At 35.9% G+C, this 22,064-nt stretch overlaps 1 protein-coding gene across 3 annotated transcripts in view; it reads left to right on the top strand.

Annotated features, from left to right (window-relative positions):
• Positions 1-20,712, top strand: part of COP1 (COP1 E3 ubiquitin ligase) — a 239,848-nt gene extending 219,136 nt beyond the window's left edge. For all 3 annotated transcript variants that reach the window (XM_087438258.1, XM_087438259.1, XM_004425010.3), the window contains 2 exons: positions 18,144-18,188; positions 20,371-20,712. In XM_087438258.1, coding sequence (XP_087294384.1) covers positions 18,144-18,188; positions 20,371-20,388 — 63 coding nt within the window. In that variant the 3' untranslated portion in view covers positions 20,389-20,712. The remainder of the gene's footprint in view (positions 1-18,143; positions 18,189-20,370) is intronic.
• Positions 20,713-22,064: the final 1,352 nt, after the last annotated feature.

The following is a 22,064-nucleotide window of genomic DNA, read 5'->3' as shown; positions in this document are numbered from 1 at the left end:
GAAGATGACTCAAGGTGCTTGAGGGTTGGGGATGAGGGGGTGAGACATCACTGAGGGAATAGAACACCAGTAGAAAAATTAATCCTATCTTTTCCTTGCCACTGACTCCTTGTTATCCATAAATAAAATCCTTACTTTGGTATGGAAGAATTAGTTTACATGTTTGCCCCAACCTGTTCTCCTCTCATCAACTAATATACAAGCTGATTCACAATTTCTCATCATCCCAAAACACCATTTTTTTCCAAACTCATTGCATTTGCGTGATGTGTCCCTTTGCCTAAAATATCCTCCATCTTTTCTCTTGAAGAATTTCAACTGTTACTCTTCCATGTTCCATTTGTGGCCTTGTCTAGGAAACCTTTCTTATCTCTCCCAGGTAGAGGATCACCTCCTTTCTTGCTTCCTCAGTTGCCCCTTTGAACTTTATAATATGTTTCTTATAATAATATAGTAGTTTTCTAATTAAAAGTCTGTTTCCCCTGGTAGTCTATAATCTCAAGATCAGACATCATATCTTATTCATCTTCAGAACTCCAGTACCCAGCACAGTGTCTGGCATGTAATATCTACCCTAATGATGATAAATGGATGGATAATGATAAATGAATAAAATGGCATGAAATTAATAAACTTTATGCTGAATCCACTGTTGCATCATGAAAGTGCTATGATAATAGATATTTATTCTCTCTGTGGAAGTAATTTGGAGAGCTCCCTGTCACCTTGGAGATCAGGGAAAGATTTTTCCAGAATCTTCTGTCGAAGCCAAGTTCTAAAGGCTGAGTTAGCTCCAGGGATTTGTGCAAAGCCCTTTATGCTACAGATTTGACTGTTAGGTAGAGTTGCTTTTGATGTCACCAATACCATTTAATTCCCAAATCTAGTAACCTGTTATTACTAAACAATTTTTTCATCTTGTCATGATTTTTGACAGGTTTGGCTACTTCCTCTTTCTTAAACTCTTCTTTTAGCCTCAGCTAGAATTGACTTTCCCTCCCTTAAAACCGATCACTTATAAGATGCATATTATATGCCACATACCTATGTATGTGTCTTGTTTGATCATAACAACAACTCTATTAGCTCAGTTTTCTTCCCTTTGTTTCCCACCTCCCTTCCCTTCCCATTAGCTCTATTAGTTCAGTTTTATGTTACAGTTGAGGAGACTGAGATTCAGAGAGGTTAAGTAACTTGTCCATGATGACATAGTTTGGAAGTTTTAGAGCTTTGAACTCAAGTGTCTCTGATTCCAGTGACTGTGTTTATTCCACTCTGCCACTCTATCTATATAGCATATTTTGTTAATTTGATTTTAGGGATACAGGTTGTCTTATATAGTCAGGCCCATTTTATCCTGAAGGCCAATTACTCACATGTCCAGGAAAACAGAAGTGAGCTCTCTGGAGTTGCTTTTTCTGTAAGACAAGCCTAGAGCATCTCTTAGGTGATCAAGGGGCTTAGAATTGAAAATAAAAATATGGCTTGTCACTGTAACAAGGATGAGATCACAGTTGGAAGTAGGGTTGTTTGTTACTTGAAACTCAAGATAAGGAGAAAATAGAATCACCAGCTAGAAAACTCATGATTCTTGACATCTTGAGAAAGCCCAGAAGGTGTACTTGGTCTACCATACAACTGAAGTTCACAGTAATGAAGCTAGTTTACCTGGAAAGATTTCACATGTGATCATAGTCATTGCTTCAGGGACTCAGAACAGTGGGGTGAGAGATACTCACTTTTCCCCTATTCTTTTGTACTGTTTAAATTTTTACGTGTGGATATTATGTATTCATAAGCCAGTAATTTTTTTTTATTGAGATCATAATAGTTTATAACATTGTGAAATTTCAGTTTTACATTATTATTTGTCAGTCACCATATACATGTGCTCCTTTGCCCCTTATGCCCACCCTCCAACCCCCTTCCCCTCTGGTAACCCCTAATCTGTTTTTTTTGTCCATGTGTTTGTTTATCTTCCATATATGAATGAAATCATGCAGTGTTTGTTTTTCTCTGTCTGGCGTACTTCGCTTAACATAATACCTCAGGGTCCATCCATGTTGTTGCAAATGGGACAATTTTGTCTTTTTTTGTGGCTGAGTAGTATTCCATTCTGTATATACACCACATCTTCTTTGTCCATTCATCAGTTGTTGGGAAATTGGGTTGCTTCCACATCTTGGCTATTGTGAATAATGCTGCAGTGAACATAGGGATGCATAAGTCTCTTTGAATTGTCAATTCCAGGTTTTTTGGATAAATTCCCAGTGGTGGGATAGCTGGGTCATATGGTATTTCTATTTTTAATTTTTTGAGAAATCTCCGTGCTGTTTTCCATAGTAGCCACACCAGTTTGCATTCCCACCAGCAGTTTATGAGGGTTCCCTTTTCTCCACATCCTTCCCAACATTTGTTTTTCGTCTTGGTAATTATAGCCATTCTAACAGGTGTAAGGTGATATCTCATTGTAGTTTTGATTTGCATTTCCCTAATGATTAGTGATGTTGAACATCTTTCCAGGTGCCTGTTGGCCATCTGTGTATCTTTGGAAAAATGTCTGTTCATATCCTCTGCCTAGTTTTTAACTGGTTTTTTTTCTTGTTGAGTTGCATGAGTTCTTTATATATTTTGGAGATTAACCCCTTGTTGGTTATATGATTTGCAGATATTTTCTCCCAGTTGGTGGGTTGTCTTTTTGTTTTGTTCATAGTTTCCTTTTCCTTACAGAAGCTTTTTAGTCTGATGTAGTCCCATTTGTTTATTTTTTCTTTTGTTTCCCTTGTCTGAGTAGACATGTGTATTTGAAAAGATGCTGCTAAGACTGATGTCAAACAGTGTACTGCCTATATTTTCTTCTAGAAATTTTATGGGTTCACATCTTACCTTCAAGTCTTTAATCCATTTTGAGTTAATTTTTGTGTATGGCGAAAGATAAGGGTTTGCTTTCATTCTTTTGCATTTGGCTGCCCAGTTTTCCCAACACAATTTATTGAAGAGACTTTCCTTTCTCCATTGTATGTTCTTAGCCCCTTTGTCTAATATTAGCTGTCCATAGATGTGTGGTTTTATTTCTGGACTTTCAGTTCTGTTCCATTGATCTGTGTGCCTGTTTTTATACCAGCACCCATGCTGTTTTGATTACTATAGCTTTATAGTATATTTTGAAGCCAGAGATTGTGATACCTGCAGCTTTGTTCTTTTTTCTCAGGATTGCTTTAGCTATACGGAGTCTTTTATTTCCCCATATGAATTTTAGGATTCTTTGTTCTATTTCCAAGAAGAAAGTCATTGGGATTCTGATTGGAATTTCATTGAATCTGTAGATTGCTTTAGGTAGTATGGACATTTTAACTATGTTTATGCTTCCAATCCATGTGCATGGATTATCATTCCATTTCTTTATGTCATCATCAATTTCTTTCAGTAATGTCTTATAGTTTTCAGTGTTAGGTCTTTCACCTCCTTGGTTAAATTTATTCCTAGATATTTTATTCTTTTTGTTGTGATTGTAAATGGAATTGTATTCTTGAGTTCTCTTCCTGTTAGTTTGTTATTAGAGTATAGAAATGCAACTGATTTTTGTAAGCTGATTTTGTACCCTGCAACTTTGCCATAGTTATTATTTCTAATAGTTTTCTGATGGATTCCTTAGGGTTTTCTATATATAAAATCATGTCGTCTGCAAACAGCAAGAATTTCACTTGTTCCTTGCCAAATCCGATACTTTTTATTTCTTTTTCTTGCCTAATTGATCTGGCTGAAACCTCCAGTAATATGTTGAATAAGAATGGTGAGAATGGACACCTTTGTCTTGTTCCTGTTCTCAGAGAGATGACTTTCAGTTTTTCCCTGTTGAGTATGATATTGGCTGTGGATTTGTCATATATGGCCTTTATTATGTTGAGGTACTTATATACCCATTTTATTGAGAGTTTTTCTCATAAATGGATGTGGGACCTTGTCAGATGCTTTCTCTGCATCTATTATTGAGATGATCATGTGGTTTCTTTTCCTCATTTTGTTATGTGATGTATCACATTGATTGATTTGTGGATGTTGAACAACCATCCTTGAGTCCCTAGTATAAATCCCACTTGATCATGGTGTATGATCCTTTCAATATATTGCTGTATTTGGTTTGCCAATATTTTGTTGAGGATTTTTGCATCTATGTTCATCAGCAATATTGGCCTGTAATTTTCCCTTCTTGTGTTGTCCTTTTCTGGCTTTGGGATCAGGGTGATGTTGGCCTCATAGAATGTGTGAGGAAGTGTTCCATCTTCTTCAATTTTTTGGAATAGTTTGAGAAGGATAGGTATTAAATCTTCTTTGAATGTTTGGTAGAATTCTCCACAGAAGGCATCTGGTCCTGGACTTTTATTTTTTGGGAGATTTTTGATTATTGTTTCAATCTCTTTACTCGCGATTGGTCTATTCAAATTCTGTGTTTCTCATTGATTCAGTTTTCGGAGGTTGCGTGAATCTAAGAATTTATTCATTTCCTCTAGATTGTCCAATTTGTTGGCGTCTAGTTTTTCATAGTATTCTCTTATAATCCTTTGTATTTCTGTGGTATCTGTTGTAATTTTTCCTCTTTCATTTCTAATTTTATTTATCTGAGACTTCTCTTTTTTTTTTCCTAGTGAGTCTGGCTAAGGGTTTATCAATGTTGTTTATCTTCTCAAAGAATCAGCTCTTAGTTTCACTGAACCTTTCTATTGTTTTTCTGGTTTAAATTTCATTTATTTCTGCTCTAATTTTTGTTATTTCCCTCCTTCTACTGACTTTGGGCTTTGTTCTTTTTCTAGTTCTGTTAGGTGTAGTTTAAGATGGCTTATTTGAGGTTTTCTTGTTTGTTAATGTAGGCCTGTATTGCTATGAATTTCTCTCTTAGGACTGCTTTTGCTGCATCTCATATGAGTTGATATGGTGTATTTTCATTTTCATTTGTCTCCAGATTTTTTTTGATTTCTCCTTTAATTTCATCAGTGATCCATTGGTTGTTTGGTAGCATGTTGTTTAGTCTCCACATATTTGTCACCTTCCCAGGTTTTTTCTTGTGGTTGATTTCTAGTTTCATAGCATTATGGTCAGAAAAGATACTTGATATGATTTCAGTCATCTTGAATTTATTGAGGCTTGCCTTGTTTCCCCAACGTATGGTCTATCTGGTAACTCTGTCTGGTCTAGTTTTTCATTTAATTCCACTATTTCCTTGTTGACTTTCTGTGTGGATGATCTATCCATTGATGTAAGTGGGGTGTTGAGTTCCCCTACTACTATTGTGTTGCTGTTAATTTCTCCCTTTAGATCTGTTAATAGTTGCTTTATGTACTTTGGTGCTCCTGTATTGGGTGCATATATAAGTGTTATGTACTCTTGGCAGAGTGTCCCTTTTATCATTACATGCTGTCCCTCTTTATCTCTCATTGCTCTCTTTGTCTTGGAGTCTACTTTGTCTGATATAAATGTGGCAACACCTGCTTTCTTTTGTTTGCCATTAGCTTGGAGTATCGTCTTCCATTCCTTCACTCTGAGCCTGTGTTTCTCTTTAGAGCTGAGATGTGTTTCCTGGGTGCAGCATATTGTTGGATCTTGTTTTTTAAATCCATTCAGCCATTCTTTGTCTTTTAACTGGAGAATTCAATCCATTTACATTTAGAGTGATTATTGATAGATGAGGACTTAATACTGCCATTTTGTCAGTTGTTTTCCAGTTGTTCTGTATTTCTGTTGGTTCTTTTCCTGTGTATTTCTGACTGCCAGTTCAGTTTAGTGGCTCTCTGTGGTGTTTTTCTTGGTTTTCTCTTTATTTGTCATTTGTGTCTCTGTTCTGATTTTTTGTTTAGTGCTTACTGTGAGGTTTGTATAAAAGATCTCCTGGATGAGATAGTTCATTTTCTGATAGCCTCTTATTTCCTTAGTCAAAGTAGGTTCCATCCCTTTCCTCTTCCCTGTCTAAGTTATTGTTGTCACAACTTATTCCGTTTTGTATTGTGAGTTTGTGGTTAACATGAAGTGATTATAGTTATTTTTGATGTTTTCTTTCCTTTTATCTTTAATGTTATAATAAAGTGTTTGCTAACTTGTTCTGATAGAGAGCTGCAATTTTCTAATTTTGTCTGCCTGTTTATCTCCTTGCTTAAAGCTTTTGTAAACTCTTTCTCTTTTTTTTCAGGTATCTCTTCTTGATCATTTCTTGTAGCAGGGGTCTTGTGGCAGTGAACTCCCTCAGCTTTTATTTATCTGGGAAAGTTTTTATTTCTCCATCATATCTGAAGGATGTTTTCAGTGGATAGAGTATTCTTGGCTGAAAGTTTTTGTCTTTCAGAATTTTGAGTATTTCATTCCATTTTCTCCTAGCCTGTAAGGTTTCTGCTGAGAAATCTGCTGAAAGCCTGATAGGGCTTCCTTTGTAAGTTATTTTCTTCTGCCTTGCTGCCCTTAACATTTTTTTTTCTTTGTCATTGACTTTTGCCAGTTTTACTAATACATGCCTTGGAGAAGGTCTTGTTACATTGATGTAATTAGGAGTTCTGTTAGTTTCATTTACTTGTATTTCCAGTTCCTTCCCCAGGTTTGGGAAGTTCTTAGCTATTATTTGTTTGAACAAGCTCTCTGCTCCTTTCTCCCTCTCTTCTCCCTGTGGAATACCTATAATCCTTATGTTGCATTTCCTAATTGAGTTGGATATTTCTCGGAGGATTTCTTCATTTCTTTTTAGTCTTCGTTGTCTCACCTCCATCATTTGAAGTGTTTCTATATTTCTGTCCTCTAAATTGCTAATTCTGCCCTCCAGAATTCAGCTCTGTTATTTAAGGACTCCAGACTTTTCTCTATCTCATTCATTGTGTTTTTCATCTCCAACATTTTTGATTGTTTTTTTTTTTATAGTTTCAATCTGTTTTGTGAAGAATTCCCTCTGTTTATTAATTTTGTTCTTGATTTCATTGGACTTTCTTTCTGAGTTTTTCTTGTAACGTGTTTAGTTTTTTTATGATAGCTATTTTGAATTCTCTGTCATTAGATTGTAAATTTCTGTGCCTTCAGGATTGATTTCTGGGTACTTGTCACTTTCCTTCTGCTCTGGAGTGTTAATACACCTCTTCATTGTACTTGCTGGGGTAGGCTTGTGCCGTTGCATAATGGCAGTATCTGGTCGTAGATTCCACCTGCTGCCACTGGGGGAGGAGGGCAAGAGCTGTGTATTCTGAGCCTGCTGCAATCCCTTGAAGCTGTGCCTGTCCTTTGGAAGCTATACTGACCAGGGCCCATCTGTGTTTGCCTGCTGGCTGCTGCTGCTTTACACATGTATGCATACAGGTGGTCTGGTGAGGGTCCCGTGCTCTGGCAGACTGGCTGAGCTAGTGTGCCAGGTCAGGAGGCTGGAGGGGGGGCTTTCTTTTGCATGCATGTTCCTGGGCACTCCCACTCCGCATTCACTGTCTGCACTCCTGGGCTGCTCAGCTTCGTGAAGATGCCCCCCTGATTGCTTAGCCTCCTTAGTGTGGAACGTTACCATGGGCTGGGAGGCAACTCTGAGAGCCAAGGTGTTCCCGTGGAGGGCTGCCCTTTCCCCCGTCTCCTCTCAGAGTCATTTGCCATCCACCACACGTGGTTGAATGCCCTAGATTGCTGCCATTTGGGGACAGAGAGGAGATTTCCCCTTACCTCCTTTCACTGCCTCCCAGGGGGTACAGTACCTCCACCTTCAGACATATGGCTGCATGGAGCTCTCAGACGTCTGTTGTGGTGTGTGAATGTCCTCTATTGGTTTATGAAAGTCCTTTTCATTGTATCTGAGGAGGGAGAGACTAAGGGAAGAGCTCACTCCACCATGATGCTAATAATTTTTTTTAAGAGAGAAAGAAAAGTGTCACAACAATCCCTAAGGAATGGTGCATTATTGTTCCCATTTTTTAATCCAACAATCTTGGTACACTCTGTTATTAATTTTTATTATCAGTTTCTACGTTCTTTGGATTTTATGTACACAATAATATGATCCACAAACAATGAAAGTTTAATCTCTACCTTTCCAATTTTTATATCTTTATATCTTTTATTTATTTTGCCTTATTCAGATGGCCAGGACCTCTAGTATAATGTTGAATAGAAGTGATAATCTGTCATCTTTATCTTGTTACCTCTAAAGGGAAAACTTTCGAATGTCACCATTATGTATGATGTCTGCTGTAGAACTTTTATAGATACCCTTATGAGGAAGTTTCTTTGAATTTTCAGCTTGCTAAGAGTTCTTATGATAAATGAATGCTGAAGTATGTTCTTGCTTTCTTTTGTATCTATTGAAGATAATGTAATATTTCTCTTTTAAATATTGATGTTATAACATTTTTTTTCTAATGTTAAATCAACCTTACATCATTCGAATAAGTCCAACTTGGTCAAGATGTATTATCATTATATATTGTTATAATTGACTCTTTTTTTTTTTTTTTTAGGATTTTTTAATCTAGTTTTCCAAAGAACATTGGCCTTTAATCTTCCTTTCTTGCATTGTCCTTGTCATGTTTTGACTTCATAATTATAATAGCTTCATAAAACAAGTTAAGGCATGCTCCTTTCTTTTCTTTTCTGTGGAAAAATTTGTATGAGATTGGAATTACTCCTTTCTTGAATGTTTGATTGAACTTGTAGGTAAAGACATGTAAGCCTAAGGTAGAAAAAATTTTTGACAGTTGATTCATTTTTTTTAATGCCTGTAGGATGATTCATGTTTTCTATGTCTTCTTGATCAATTTTGCTAAGTTTTTTATACGAATTTTTCCACTTGGTTTAAATATTCAAATTTATTAACATAAAATCTTTATTTACTTTTTTTTCCATAAAATTATTCATTATTCTTATTCTGAGAGAAGAAGTCAGTTGAACACAAGCTTAACATTTGGAATAAGAAACTAAATAAGGAAAGGGATATATTCTGATTTTGTTTAATAGCTATATATTACTTGTGGTTAAAAAAATGTTTATCATCATGAGTACCAAGGCTTACACATAAAACCATCCTTATTTTATGGGAGTCTCTGGTCTATGAGCATGGTATGTCTGTCAGTTTATTTAGGTATTCTTTACTATCCATCAGTGTTGTTTTATAATGTTCACTGTGCAGATATTACATACATTTTAGGTTTATCTCTAAGTGGTTCATGTTTTTGATGCTATTATTATTGATATTTTCACAAAATTCCATTTGCTAATTATTCATTGCTAGTTTATAGAAATATATTGATTCTGGTATAATGACTTTATATCTGACAACCCTGCTAGGTCAGTTTATTATGTTCTAGCAGCTTTTTTTAAGATTTGTTAAGATTTTCTGTGTAGGCAATCATGTCATTTACAAATAAAGACAATTCTGCTTTTCATTTCTGATCTGTATGCGTTTTCTTTCTTTTCCTTGACTATTGCACTCGGTAGGACCTCTAATAACAGTCTGAAATAGAAGTGATGAAAGCAAGTAGCCTCCCCTTGCTCCTATTCTGAGAGAGAAAGAGTTCAACATTTCACCATTAAGTATGATGTTGGCTGGAAGTTTTTCATAGGTATTCCTTATCACCTTGAGGAAATTTCTTTCTGTTCTTAGTTTGCTGAGAGTTTTTATTAAGAATAGATATTGAATTTTGTCAGTTGCATTTTCTGTGTCAGTTGTGATTGCATGATTTTTCTCTTCTGTTAACATGGTGAATTATATTCATTAATTTTTTTTTTCTAGTGTTAAACCAACTAGGATATCTGGATAAATTCCATTTGGGAATGATGCATTATTGTTTTTATGTATGGCTGAATTCTGTTTACTAGTATTTTGTTGAGTTTTGACGTCTGTTTATGAAGGCAATTGGTCTGTACTTTTTTTAATAATGTCTTTCTCTGGCTTTGTTCAACTCATAAACTGCATTTGGAAGTGTTCTTTCTCTATTTCCTGACTTTTTCTTCTGTCATATTTGTAAATTTGCATCTTTCATAGAATTTATTCATTACCTGTTAATTTTATTGGCATAAAGTTGTTTATATTTATTCTCTGACTATCCTCTTAATATGTGTAGGATGTCTAATGATACCCCTTCACTCATTCCTGATATTGTTAATTTACATTTTCTCTCTGTTTTTGTGGAGATATACCAACTTTATTTCAAGAACTAGTTTCGTTTTAATAATTTTTATCTGTTTTTTTATTTTATTGATTTCTGCTCTTTATTACTATGATGTTTATACTTATGTTGTGTGTAATTTGCTTTTTCCTAGCTTCTTAAGCTGCAAATTATTACATATTGATGTTACACCTTTTTGCTTTACTAATATAAACAGAGATATAATTTTCTATCTAAACACTGTTATAGCTGCATTACACAAATTTTTTTTTTTAATTTTATGTATTTATTTTTTGCCCAAAGCCCCAGTAGATAGTTGTATGTCATAGCTGCACATCCTTCTAGTTGCTGTATGTGGGACGCGCCCTCAGCATGGCCGGAGAAGTGGTGCGTCGGTCCGCGCCCGGGATCCGAACCCAGGCCGCTGGCAGCGGAGCACGCGCACTTAACCGCTAAGCCACAGGCCGGGCCCCTGCATTACATAAATTTTAATATGTTGTGTTTTCAGTATCTTTTAGTTCAATATAGTTTCTCATTTCCCTTTGAGTTCTTATTTGAGCCCTGGGTTATTTAAGAGTGTGTTTTTTAATTTCCAAATATTTGGGGATTTTTCCAGATTTCTTTTTGTTATTGTTTTCTACTTTATTTCTATTTGGTCAGAAAACGTACTTGTATAATTTCAGTGTTTTAAATTTATTGAGATTTGTTTACTGGTTTGGCACATGCTCTGTCTTGGTGAATAGTTCACACGCACTTGAAAAGAATGCATATTTTTGCCCTTTAAGTAAGATGTTACATAAATATTAATTTGCTCAATTTGTTTTTGATAGTATTATTCAAGTATTTTATATCTTTATTGATTTTCTGTCTACTTATTCTTTGAATTATTGCCAGAAGAATGTTGAAATCTCCAAACACATATGTGGACTTATCTGTTCCATTCAGTTCTGTCAGGTTTTGCTTTGTATATTTTGAAGCTCTGTTTTAGATATATATGCATTTAGGATTTTTTAAAAAATAAATTGACCCTTTTTATAAAATGTCCCTCTTTATCCCTGGTCATATTCCTTGTCCTGAAGTCTACTTTTTCTTTATTAGTAGAGCCATCCCAGCTTTCTTAAGATTAATGTTTGCATGATATATTTTCTCCTACTGTTACTTTATATCTTTATTATTATTTTTTTTAATTTAAAGTGTGTTTCTTATGGACAGCATAGAGTTGGTCTTGCTCTTTTATGAAGTCTTTTAATCTCTGCCTTTTAATTATAGTATTTAGACCATTTACATTTACTCATCAATATAGTTGGGTATTTGCCTGTCATCTTGCTGTTTGTCCTATCTGTTCCCATGTTCCTCATTCTCTTCCTTTTTTTTTTATTATTTTTAGAATTCATTTTAATCTCCTTCACTAGCTTATTAGCTATACTATGTCTTTTACTTTTTTAGTGTTTTCTCTAAAGTTTGTAGTGTTCATGTTTAACTTACCACAGTCTGTCTTCAGATTACACCACTTTGTGTATTGTGGAAGAACCTTACGACAATAGACTTCTGTTTTCCCCTTTATCCTGTGTACTTTTGCTATCATATATCTTACTTCTATGTTATAATAACCATAATGCATCATTATTAATTTTTGCTTTAAATAGACAATTATTAAGAAAATTGAAAAACAAGAAAGCAAATATCTTTTATATTTACGCACATATCAGTCATTTCCAGCACTCTTCATCCTTTTGTTTAGATCTCAGTTTTCATGTGGTATAAGAACTTCCTTTAACAATTTCTTACAGCACAGATCTGCTGCTGTTTTTCTGAAAATATCTTTATTTTTGAATATTTCTAGATTGAGTTTTCTTCTTTCATCATCTTAAAGATATTGTCTTATTTGCTTGCATTGCTTCTGATGCCAAATGGTAGTCTTGTTCCTCTATACGTAATGTGTCTTTTTTTGTCTGGCAGGTTCAAGATTTTCTCTTTCTTACTCATTTTTTGCAGTTTATAATGTGTCTTGATGTGGTGGTGTGTTTTTTTCTGCTTGGATATTAAGCTTCTTAGATTTGTGGTTTTATAGTTTTCATATTTGGAAAAATTTTAGCCTTATATCTTCATATAATTTTTCTGCCACTTCTCCATTTGGGATTCCAATTGCAAATTTATTAAATTGCATGTTGTCTTGTTGGTCACTAACATGCTCATCTTTTTTTTTTTTTTTTTTCCTTCCCACCTTTTTTCCCCTCTGCTCCAATTTGAATTCTTTTTTCCTGTATTGGCAAATTTGTTGATGTTTAATTTATTGGTGTCTCATCTCTTGTTATGCCCATCCAGTGAATTTTTCATTTCAGATACTGTACTTTTCATGTGGAAAAATTCCATATAATTACATTTTCCATTTCTTTTCTTATTAAGTTTGTTGTTTCCTGTAAATACTTGAATATAATTATACCTACTTTGAAAGTCCTCATTTGCTACTTCCATTGTCTCTGGCATTTCTGGATCTGTTTCTATTCATTAATTTTTTTTTTCTTTGTTCTAAGTCATGCTTTTTGCCTCTTGAATGCTGTACAATGTAAATGTTTCGTTGTTGAATGTCTGGATTTTGTTGGATTTTTTTGAGTATTGAAGGTTGTTTTGGCAAAAAGTTAAGTTTTTGGAGATAAACTTGATTCTTTTGACTCTTGTTTTTAAACTTTATCAAGGTGACTCCAAAGTAGCAGTCAGCATTTTCTTAAAGGACCATATTGCAAATATTTTAGGCTTTGTAGGCCATATTGTCTCTGTTGCAGCTCTTCAACTCTGCTACTGTAGTGCAAGAGCAGCCATAGACAATATGTAAACAAATGCCTGTGGCTACGTTCCAGTAAAACTGAAGTCTAAAATATAAGCAGTGGGCTGGGTTTGGTCCCTAGGCTGTAGTTTGCCCAACCCTGGTCTAGAGAAGCATTTACTTAAGGCTAGTTTAGCTCTACTAATAAAGCATGACCCTTCTGGGGACTCTGCTGAATGCCTTGAATGTTCAGTGGGGTCCCTTGACTCTGGCTGGTCAAAATTCAAACATTTCCTAACACTGCGTGACCTCTGGCATTTTATAATGTTATAGATTCTCAATAGTTGTACTTTCCCTATTTATTGTTATTTTCCTGGCCTGTATAGTTTCACCTTATGCATGTGCAGTTTATCATTCTGACATACAATCAAGAGGGACCCCTATGCAGATTCCTGGAGCTCCACTTATGTAGCTTTCTCCTCTGTGGTGCTTTGCCCTACAAATTCCAGCTGCCCTACAGATACCCTGAACTTACATCTCTGTCTCCTCAACTTAGTGAGTCTGCTATGGTCTGCTTAGATTCTTCTGTGCTCTATTTAGATTCTCCTTCTTGCTGTGGGGTCCAGAAATTGCCTCCAAGCAGAAAGCCAGGGTGATTATAGGACTCACTTCATTTGTTTCCCTTCGCCTAGGGATCACAGTTCTGCACTGCCTGTTGTCCAATGTTGTCTTATATATTTTGTTTGGTTTTCTAGTTGTTTATAGTAGGAGAGCAAATCCATCCATTTATTTATTTATTTATTTTAATTTCAATAATATTTTATTTCATCCAATGTGTCCAAAATATTATCATTTCAACATGTAATACATACAAAAAATTACTAATGAGATATTTTACTTTTATTTATACAAAGTCTTTGGCCATTCCATTTGTTATGTCATAGCTAGAACTGGAAGTTTGTTTTTTTAAGTATTTGTATCTATAGTAAAATTAATTCTCAATTGAAATTAATTATGTCTATCTCTAGGAATAAATCCTCCAATTGCAAACTAAGTGAATAATTGTTATTTCTCAACTTGCTCAGGATTTTAATGTATTAGCTATACTGGCACTTTTACAGGCAAGCTGGCAAAGAGAAAACTGTTCCAGTGGGTGCTAATTTTGTTTCAGTATAAGTTAGTATCATCACTGGCTTTATAAGCAAGTTGGTGTATGTTTGTGTATGTATCTTCTATTTTTATAAAAGACTTTCTCCATTGTGTTTTCTTAATCTCTTTATATTAAGAAGAATAATAGATACATTATTACCTAAACCTTGAGGAGAATTTTGCAGCAAAACTGCCAGTTTCCAAGAAAGAGGGAGAAAATAATGGGAATTACTGGCTGGCATTTTTATTTTATTTAGCAAGTGAAAACAACCCACTGAGCCAGAACTTATTTACGTTAGGGTTCTGGCAGACTACAGCTACAGCTAAGAATTACCAGTCATTCAAAATGCAAACAAGAATCACTCAAAACCTATAGTAATAATCTTATACTTATCACTTCCATACCTCTATGCTGAAGTAAAATACCTGGTTTTTCTGCTGCATGCAGAAATTAATTTATCTTAAGCCAATATCTGGCTATCTGAACGACAGTTTAATCCTAAATCTCTTTTTTATAAGTTCATGGTCTTTGGAGGGAGGAGTATACTGAGATGTGAGGGTATTATTTTTATTTCATTGTTTGTTAGTTTGAATAGTTTTTTGAGTGTTTCTAAGAATTCTTAGGACATTCTATCATCTGTGTGTTAGTCCCAAAAGACAATTCCAGCTGAACAGTCATTTCCTGTGTTGGCTTATTTGTAAATAAGATTTTTGTCTGTCTCCACAGGAAAAGATGTATAGAGTTAACCTTCCGGTAACATCTAATATGGCGTCATCTGTTAATGCCACAATAGTCCTGAGGTTATAAAATGACATTGGATAGTTATCAGGTGTCTTCCTTCTTGGGTTTTGGATAGTTATCAGGTGTCTTCCTTCTTAGGTTTAGTGTAGTAACTACCCAGACTTCAAAACCCTCTTATGTAGTGATCTAACTAGATTAGATTCTCTTATTTATATTGGGCCTAATCTTTGTTACTATATGATAATATACCACACTTTCTCAAGCTTTCCTTCTACCAAACGTTACAATTTTCAATTATGTAATACCTGATCTCTCTAACAGGCAGAAGTGGATTCCCCCTGCTCCAGTGTGAGTCCTCATCTCTACCATGTTTCTCTGCCTTCCTCCTTTGTATTAAAAGGTGACTAGAACCAAAATGGCAGAAAGAGAGAGGTTTGGGCTCTACATTTTTCATCATCCTGACATTGTGTTCTTGTAGCAGAGGGAGCAGTTCTTGGTGATTGCAGCATCTAATGATGATGGCAGTAGCTTTCTTAGAGTCTGGAGTCTTTCCTCAAACAGAAACTACATTGATCATTGCTATTTGTAGCTTCATTTCTGGATGGTGTTCACAGAAGAATCATTTCTGGGTTCTCTGGTGGCAATTGTGATATCATACAGGTTGTTTAAAGTTCTTGCTAGAAAGACATCCATATTATGCCACGCAGTGCCTCTTTCTGTTGTTTTCTGAAGGAGGCATAGAGATTCTGCCTCTTGACCAGCTGAGTGAGTTATTACCCTAAGGATACCCAAAACTCACTCCATCCGCCTTCTGAACTCAGGTCACTAAAAGAGTAGATAAAAGAGTAGATCTCAAAGTTATCTTCCTGCTTCGTCATCCCAACCACCCCTCCCAATGTGGAAGCATTAATTTTATGCACATTCAGTCCCAGAAGTAGCCCATAATTCCTCAAAGTGGATATTGAAACTAATTGTACTAGTGAATACTATATTACCTGTGTTAGTATTTTCAAGAATACATGTGCTGATTTAAAGGAAAATCTCAGCTAGGAAAAGATCAGTGTAGGGGAGGAAAAAGTTTCCTTAACCCTCTTGGGGTCCCTGGCTAAGTCTGAAAATTAAACTGACAGAGACAAATTAACAGGAGAAAAGCATACAAATTTATTTAATAAAAGTTTTATGTGACATGGGAGCCTTTAAGGAAATGAAGACCCAAAGAAACAGACCTGTGTATTTTTTTTTTTTTTTTTTGTGAGGAGATCAGCCCTGTGCTAACATCTGCCAATCCTCCTCTTTTTGCTGAGGAAGACTGGCCCTGGGCTAACATCCATGCCCATCTTCCTCCACTTTATATGGGATGCCACCACAGCATGGCTTGCCAAGCGGTGCGTCGGTGCCCGCCCGGGATCCGAACCGGCGAACCCCAGGCCGCCGCAGTGGAGCGTGGGCACTTAACTGCTTGCGCCACCGGGCCGGCCCCAGACCTGTGTATTTTATGCTAGGTTTGATGAAGGGTGGACAGTCATGTAGAAATGTGGTAGGTTAAGGAGTATGAGGTACTTGTAAACTGGGGGAGACTTAGCAAGGCCTGTTTGTTCAGATTCTTCTTGGCGTCCCTTTGTCTTTGGCAATGAGGATCCTCCTTTACTCTGGGTATAGGGAGGGCACCTCTCACACGAGGGTTTTATAACCTGATTCAGGGGAGAACGGCAAGAGGCATGGGAGGTCACAGTGACCTTCCTGCTTCTGCCGTTTTCTCAAACTCCTTCAGCTTAAAATACTCAGTATGCCAAGGTGCCATATTTTGGGATTGTGTCCTGAACCCCATCATCAGCCATTCTTGTGCACACCCCCAGAAAAAACATTTATTCCTTTATTCCTTCTTGATAAAATTATGTCTGTTGATGCTTTATCACCACTGACTACATCCAAGGAATATTCTGATCCGAAAAATTGGGGGGATAATAGAAAAAATTATTTCCTCTTAGACAAGTAGCAACAAAATGAGTGTTTTCCAGAAGTAACTTGACCAGGAATCAAAGGGAAAGCTAAAAAATAGAAATGTATAAGTTTGCAGAGCACAGATTTTTTTATATCAAAGAAACAAGTTTAACTCACTTTGGCTGAAGTCCCTTTCCAAGCATACAGATTAAGAGTTTTCTTCATCGCTTTGTCATGAAGCCTGTAGGATGGATATTTGGGCAGATCCTGTCCTTCATTAATGTTTGACTGCTTCATCTGTTTCTCATAGCTATTATTTGATCTTGGTCTTTCCATTAGCCGTGTGGCCCTATGGCAGTTTTGAGTCTGTTTACCTCCTTTTAGCTGCCTACTCGGAAAAGCAAAAAGACTTCTAGTATACTTCCAAGTTCCATAGCCCTATTGGACTCTCTGTTTCCAACAGGAGGCATGTCCCAACTCTTCCTACCTAATGAGATTCTCTCTGGGAAACTCAGTCTTGTCCTTTCCTTTTCCCACCCTTCCTACTTTCCAGAAAAATAGTTTTTTCCTAAGGCTTAGAATATAAAAAATACATTACCGGGGCCGGCCCGGTGGCGCAAGCGGTTAAGTGCGCGTGCTCCGCTGCGGCGGCCCGGGGTTCGCTGGTTCGGATCCCGGGCGCGCACTGACGCACTGCTTGGCAAGCCATGCTGTGGCGGCGTCCCATATAAAGTGGAGGAGGATGGGCACAGATGTTAGCCCACGGCCGTCTTCCTCAGCAAAAAAAGAGGAGGATTGGCGGATGTTAGCACAGGGCTGATCTCCTCACAAAAAAAAAAAAAAAAATACATTACCATGTACATACTATTTCAAGTAATCATGAAGTTTATTAAAAATGCATATATGGAGTAATAGAATAATTAAAAAGAAAGATAGCTTCCTTCTGCAAGATGAATATTCACATTTTTTTGTTTTCTTGATACCAAATAGCTATCCATAGAGATTTATGCCAAAGATGTTGGCAGCATTTACATCAATTACTCGTGTTTTATGGGAGAAAGTGAATGAAGGGGGAGTTTTCTGTGGAAAGGATTATGCACTTTGCTTTTCTCAAGTTATTTTTATTTATATTTTATTTCAGTCTTTATTTCTCTTGGCTTTCCTTCTAGTGGCAATCTATTCTCTTTTATTTTTCTTTACATTTAAAAGTTTTCTACTCCGCTTCCAACTTTATTGTTTTGTTAAAACTTAATCCTCAAAATATGGAATTTTCTGTTTAAAATTAATAGTTAAAAACATGTTAAAGTTGGTTCTTCACTTTAGATTCTATTGGTCTCTTAGAGTAAAGTGAAAAAAGGACAAAAGAAAATAATTCTCTTGTACTGCCCTCCAGGAAATCCTTCTCTATACTTTAAAAGTTCTTGTTCTTTTCTAGGAGTCCAATGTGCTGATTGCTGCTAACAGTCAGGGTACAATTAAGGTAAGCTATTTTATACATCTCCATTTTAAACTCAGATCCATTTTTAGACTATAACCGACTCTAACTATAACATAGAAATATAGAGTTGTACTGAGCCTTAGAGATCATTCTGAATCATGGGTGTCTGTCTGCTTGGAAATGGCTTTGATTGAAGGGGAAAAGAATTGGTAGCTTGCAACTATGGAGAAAATGATAGTGGTTGTTAGAGGTTATGTGAATGCTGAATGGATTGATAGGTGGCCAGAGTGAAAATCAAATGAAGACTATTAAGCATTCACTGTGGGCCAAGCATTGTTTAGCTTCTCTTATGCTGGTGCAGCTACCCCACAAGGCATTCAGTGGACAAGGTCCAAGATGTGGCAGGAGATGCTGAGACTTCAACAGATTTAAAAATATCTCACTCTTCTTTTACTCTTCTCTTCCTCATTTCTCTCTTCCTTCTCTTCCCTGACGAGTAGGTTTTTCCACAGTTGCCAATGGTAGAAAAGGTATTTTAGTGATCAGTTGAAAATTATTGATCATGTGCTCGTGCCATTAGTGTAATTTGAAAACTTAAATGTCTGTTGGCACACGGTCTCAGTCACAAATTCATACGTAGTTTTCCATATACTTTTTTTGTGGTTAGGAGCTCCCAAGAGAGTAGAAATTTTATTTAATTTGTAACGTTGGATATTTATCACTTGGGCACCATATGTATTGGATAAATAAATCCAGAGCTAAGCAGTGAACTTTTTAAACGAAACACCACTTTGGAGGAGGGTTTTAGTACATGGGTTTGATTAGCACTTATTCTGTGGGTATGAGTTCTTTCCACACATTCTCTGCTGATATAGAAATATCAGGAGGTTTTTGTGTTGGTTTTTTTATATGTATCTTTTTTCCCCTGCCACTTAGCATTAATTTTGCCATGGCTTCCGGCCGCTCATCCTGAGTGGAGAATGACCCAGCAACCGAGGGAGCAAATCAAAGCCTAATACATTGTCCTGCGGAGATGAAATAAGCAAACTCAAAGCAGAACTGCATTGTTAGCTGGTCAAACTCATGTACATGGTGTACTCTTTTATATGCAGCTAGTTTCTCTATTTGGAAAGCCTCATTAGAGAGCCATGGACAACTTAAATGAAAACCAGGCTTTTGAACTGATCAATATCTGGAAGACTCAAGCAATATCGTAGAAGGTCTTGGAATCTCTGTTTTAAGTGGCTCTCTACAGTCTCTAAAGTCTCTATCTTATTCTGATGGCAAGGCATATATTGAGAAAGCTGCATCTTATTCTTCAACAAGTTTGGCATTTGTGGCAATTGGAATTGCTAACATATTTGCAGAAGCTCAAAGCTACATATGTACTTATAGAATCTCATTGACAAATCAAAGATTTTTCTCAACAGCATTGACCTCTTATGTTAAGTATCCTTTTTGCCAAATATAAAGACAAAAAGCATTATGGAAACACAGGTATAAGTCATGCCTTAGCAGAGCAGGAGGGGAGAAGTTGCTCCTTTAATTCTTTGCCACCTACAATTGCAGTTTCCATGTAACATAATCCTTTTTGACAGTGTCTCATAATTGTCCGCATGTTCTATGTCCTTTCTTAGCCATTTCTTCTACTCTTTTATAACTGATCGTTGCTTCTTATTTATAGCTTTAGCAATATCACAACTTTCTTGTGGGACAAGATACTGCTTTAATAACTAACAAAATATCTTGACACCAGATGATTGACTAGAAAATGAATCAATCAATAGGAAAAGGCAAGATTTCAGGTCCTGTATACCTTGATCACTATAAACTATTTACAAATGGAAGAAATAAATAGATTAAAATCCTAAATAGTGATACTTAAAATTTTCTTAAGAATGTGGAAAGATAACAACATATAACTAAAAAATGTTATATCCATGCTATGCATCGGCCAGTTCATTTATCCATATGTTTTATATAGTTGACCTCGAAGGCTCCCTAGTTAACTGTGGAAATAACTAATCTGAAAGAGTTGGTGCAACTGTTGAATTGAAAGTAAGAAAGGATTAATGTCTAATCCCTTCAAATTCTTTGGCATTTTAGCAGTTGAGAAAAGTTTTCTTGATTTGGTTCTCCATTTACAATATACTAAAGATTCATTAAACGCTTTCTATATTTTACAACTATTTTATTGAACTGACCCTTTTTTCCCCCCCATTAGGTGCTGGAGTTGGTATAAAGGGTTTACTCAAGTTAAATTGTACTTGATCCTGCTGAAATACATCTGCAGTTGACAATGAGAGAAGACAGAAACTGTCATGTGCTGTTTCTCCCCAAAGTCATCATGGGTTTTGGATTTGTTTTGAGTATTTTTTTCTTTTCCTTTTTTTCTCCTTTATGACCTTTGGGACATTGGGAATGCCCAGTGAACTCTCCACCATCAATGTAACTCTATGGACTTTGCTGCTGTTGGTGGTGTGGTTATCTAATTTTTGTGATAGGGAAACAAATTCTTTTGAATAAAAATAAATAACAAAAAATAATAAAAGTTTATTGAGCCGCAGTTGATCTGGGAAAGTTTTGTCAAATGTGGTGAGAGATAATTTTTTTAAGAAGTGGCACGCATGAACTATAGAATAATGTACCAACGAATAATTTGTAAGGTTCATACTTCTCGACGCCTTTGAATTGTGTATCAACATAAAAAAAATATAAATTATATGGATTTCTGCCAGTGAATTTAGTGTTTACCAAATTAATAACTTTACCTTATGAATCCATTTCTTCATTCTCTGACCAGATTTATATCATCAGCAAGTGCCATACTCCTCAATCCCTCTGGATCTGGCCAAGAATCTAAAATTTTGACCTGTTGAGACCAGTTCAAACAAAAAGGCCATGTCAGTCTGTGACAGCTATCTCTGTCTTTGCCTTTGAAATGTCATATATGTGTATCATAACCCCTAAATGCAGACAAACCAACTTATTTTGTAAAATCATAGCTATCAGATAGTCATATTCATTGGTATCATCCTGGGCTGAACAGTGAGTTAGAGCAGGAGTCAGCAAACTTTTCTGTAGAAGGCCAGATAGTAAATATTTTGGGCTTTGCAGGTCATATGGTCTCTGCCACAACCACTCAACTCTGCCATTGTAGCAGGAGAGCAGCCAGAGGCGATGTGTCAACAAATGTGCATAGCTGTGAAACAGGTGGAGGGTTGGCTTGACCCACAGATCATGGTTTGCCAGCCCCTGACTTAGAGGAAAAGAATTTGAAGCTCTATTACATGAATTTCCAAGCCATGTAATCTCGTAGACTGCCTAGTTAATTTTATAAGTTGTTTTCAATTTGTAAAAGGAGAGAAGTTAGTAGTTAGACTAGCAGGTAAAGCAAAAGTAATGTGAAACTTTCTGTTTGAGCTGCTTTAAAAGTCTGGACACTTTTTACAAAAAGATATAAACAGAATTATACTCCACACATATTTTATAAAAACAGACACTTGGAGAAACTTGGTATGAATAAGTAGGTGAATGATAAGGGTAATCAGAATATCTCACTGTATCCTTCTACTCAAAATTATTGAAACCTACTACAGGTCCACATTTCATTATCTGAAACCCTTGGGCCAAATGCATTTTGGAATTTACAACTTCTTGAATTTTCGATTAGTAATAGAGTACATAGTATACTATATATTATGTAACACTCTCCAACAGAGTGTGGAACAATATTATCAGACACATTAATATTTCTGTAGCAAAATGTATGAAGGTTCATACTATATGGGATTAATAAAGGCTAAAAATAGTCTTGTATCAGTTCAGGTCAGTTTTTACCACCAAATGAGTTTGCCTCAAACTTATGTGAAATTTTTCAGTTTTCAGAGCTTCAAGATAATTATATCTTACTAACCT

This window comes from Ceratotherium simum, chromosome 2 (genome assembly GCF_057802395.1).
Source record: "Ceratotherium simum simum isolate JZ-2026a chromosome 2, ASM5780239v1, whole genome shotgun sequence".
NCBI lineage: Eukaryota > Metazoa > Chordata > Mammalia > Perissodactyla > Rhinocerotidae > Ceratotherium > Ceratotherium simum.
The sequence above is the reverse complement of the archived record's forward strand: the minus strand, read 5'-3'. Positions and strand labels throughout refer to the sequence as shown.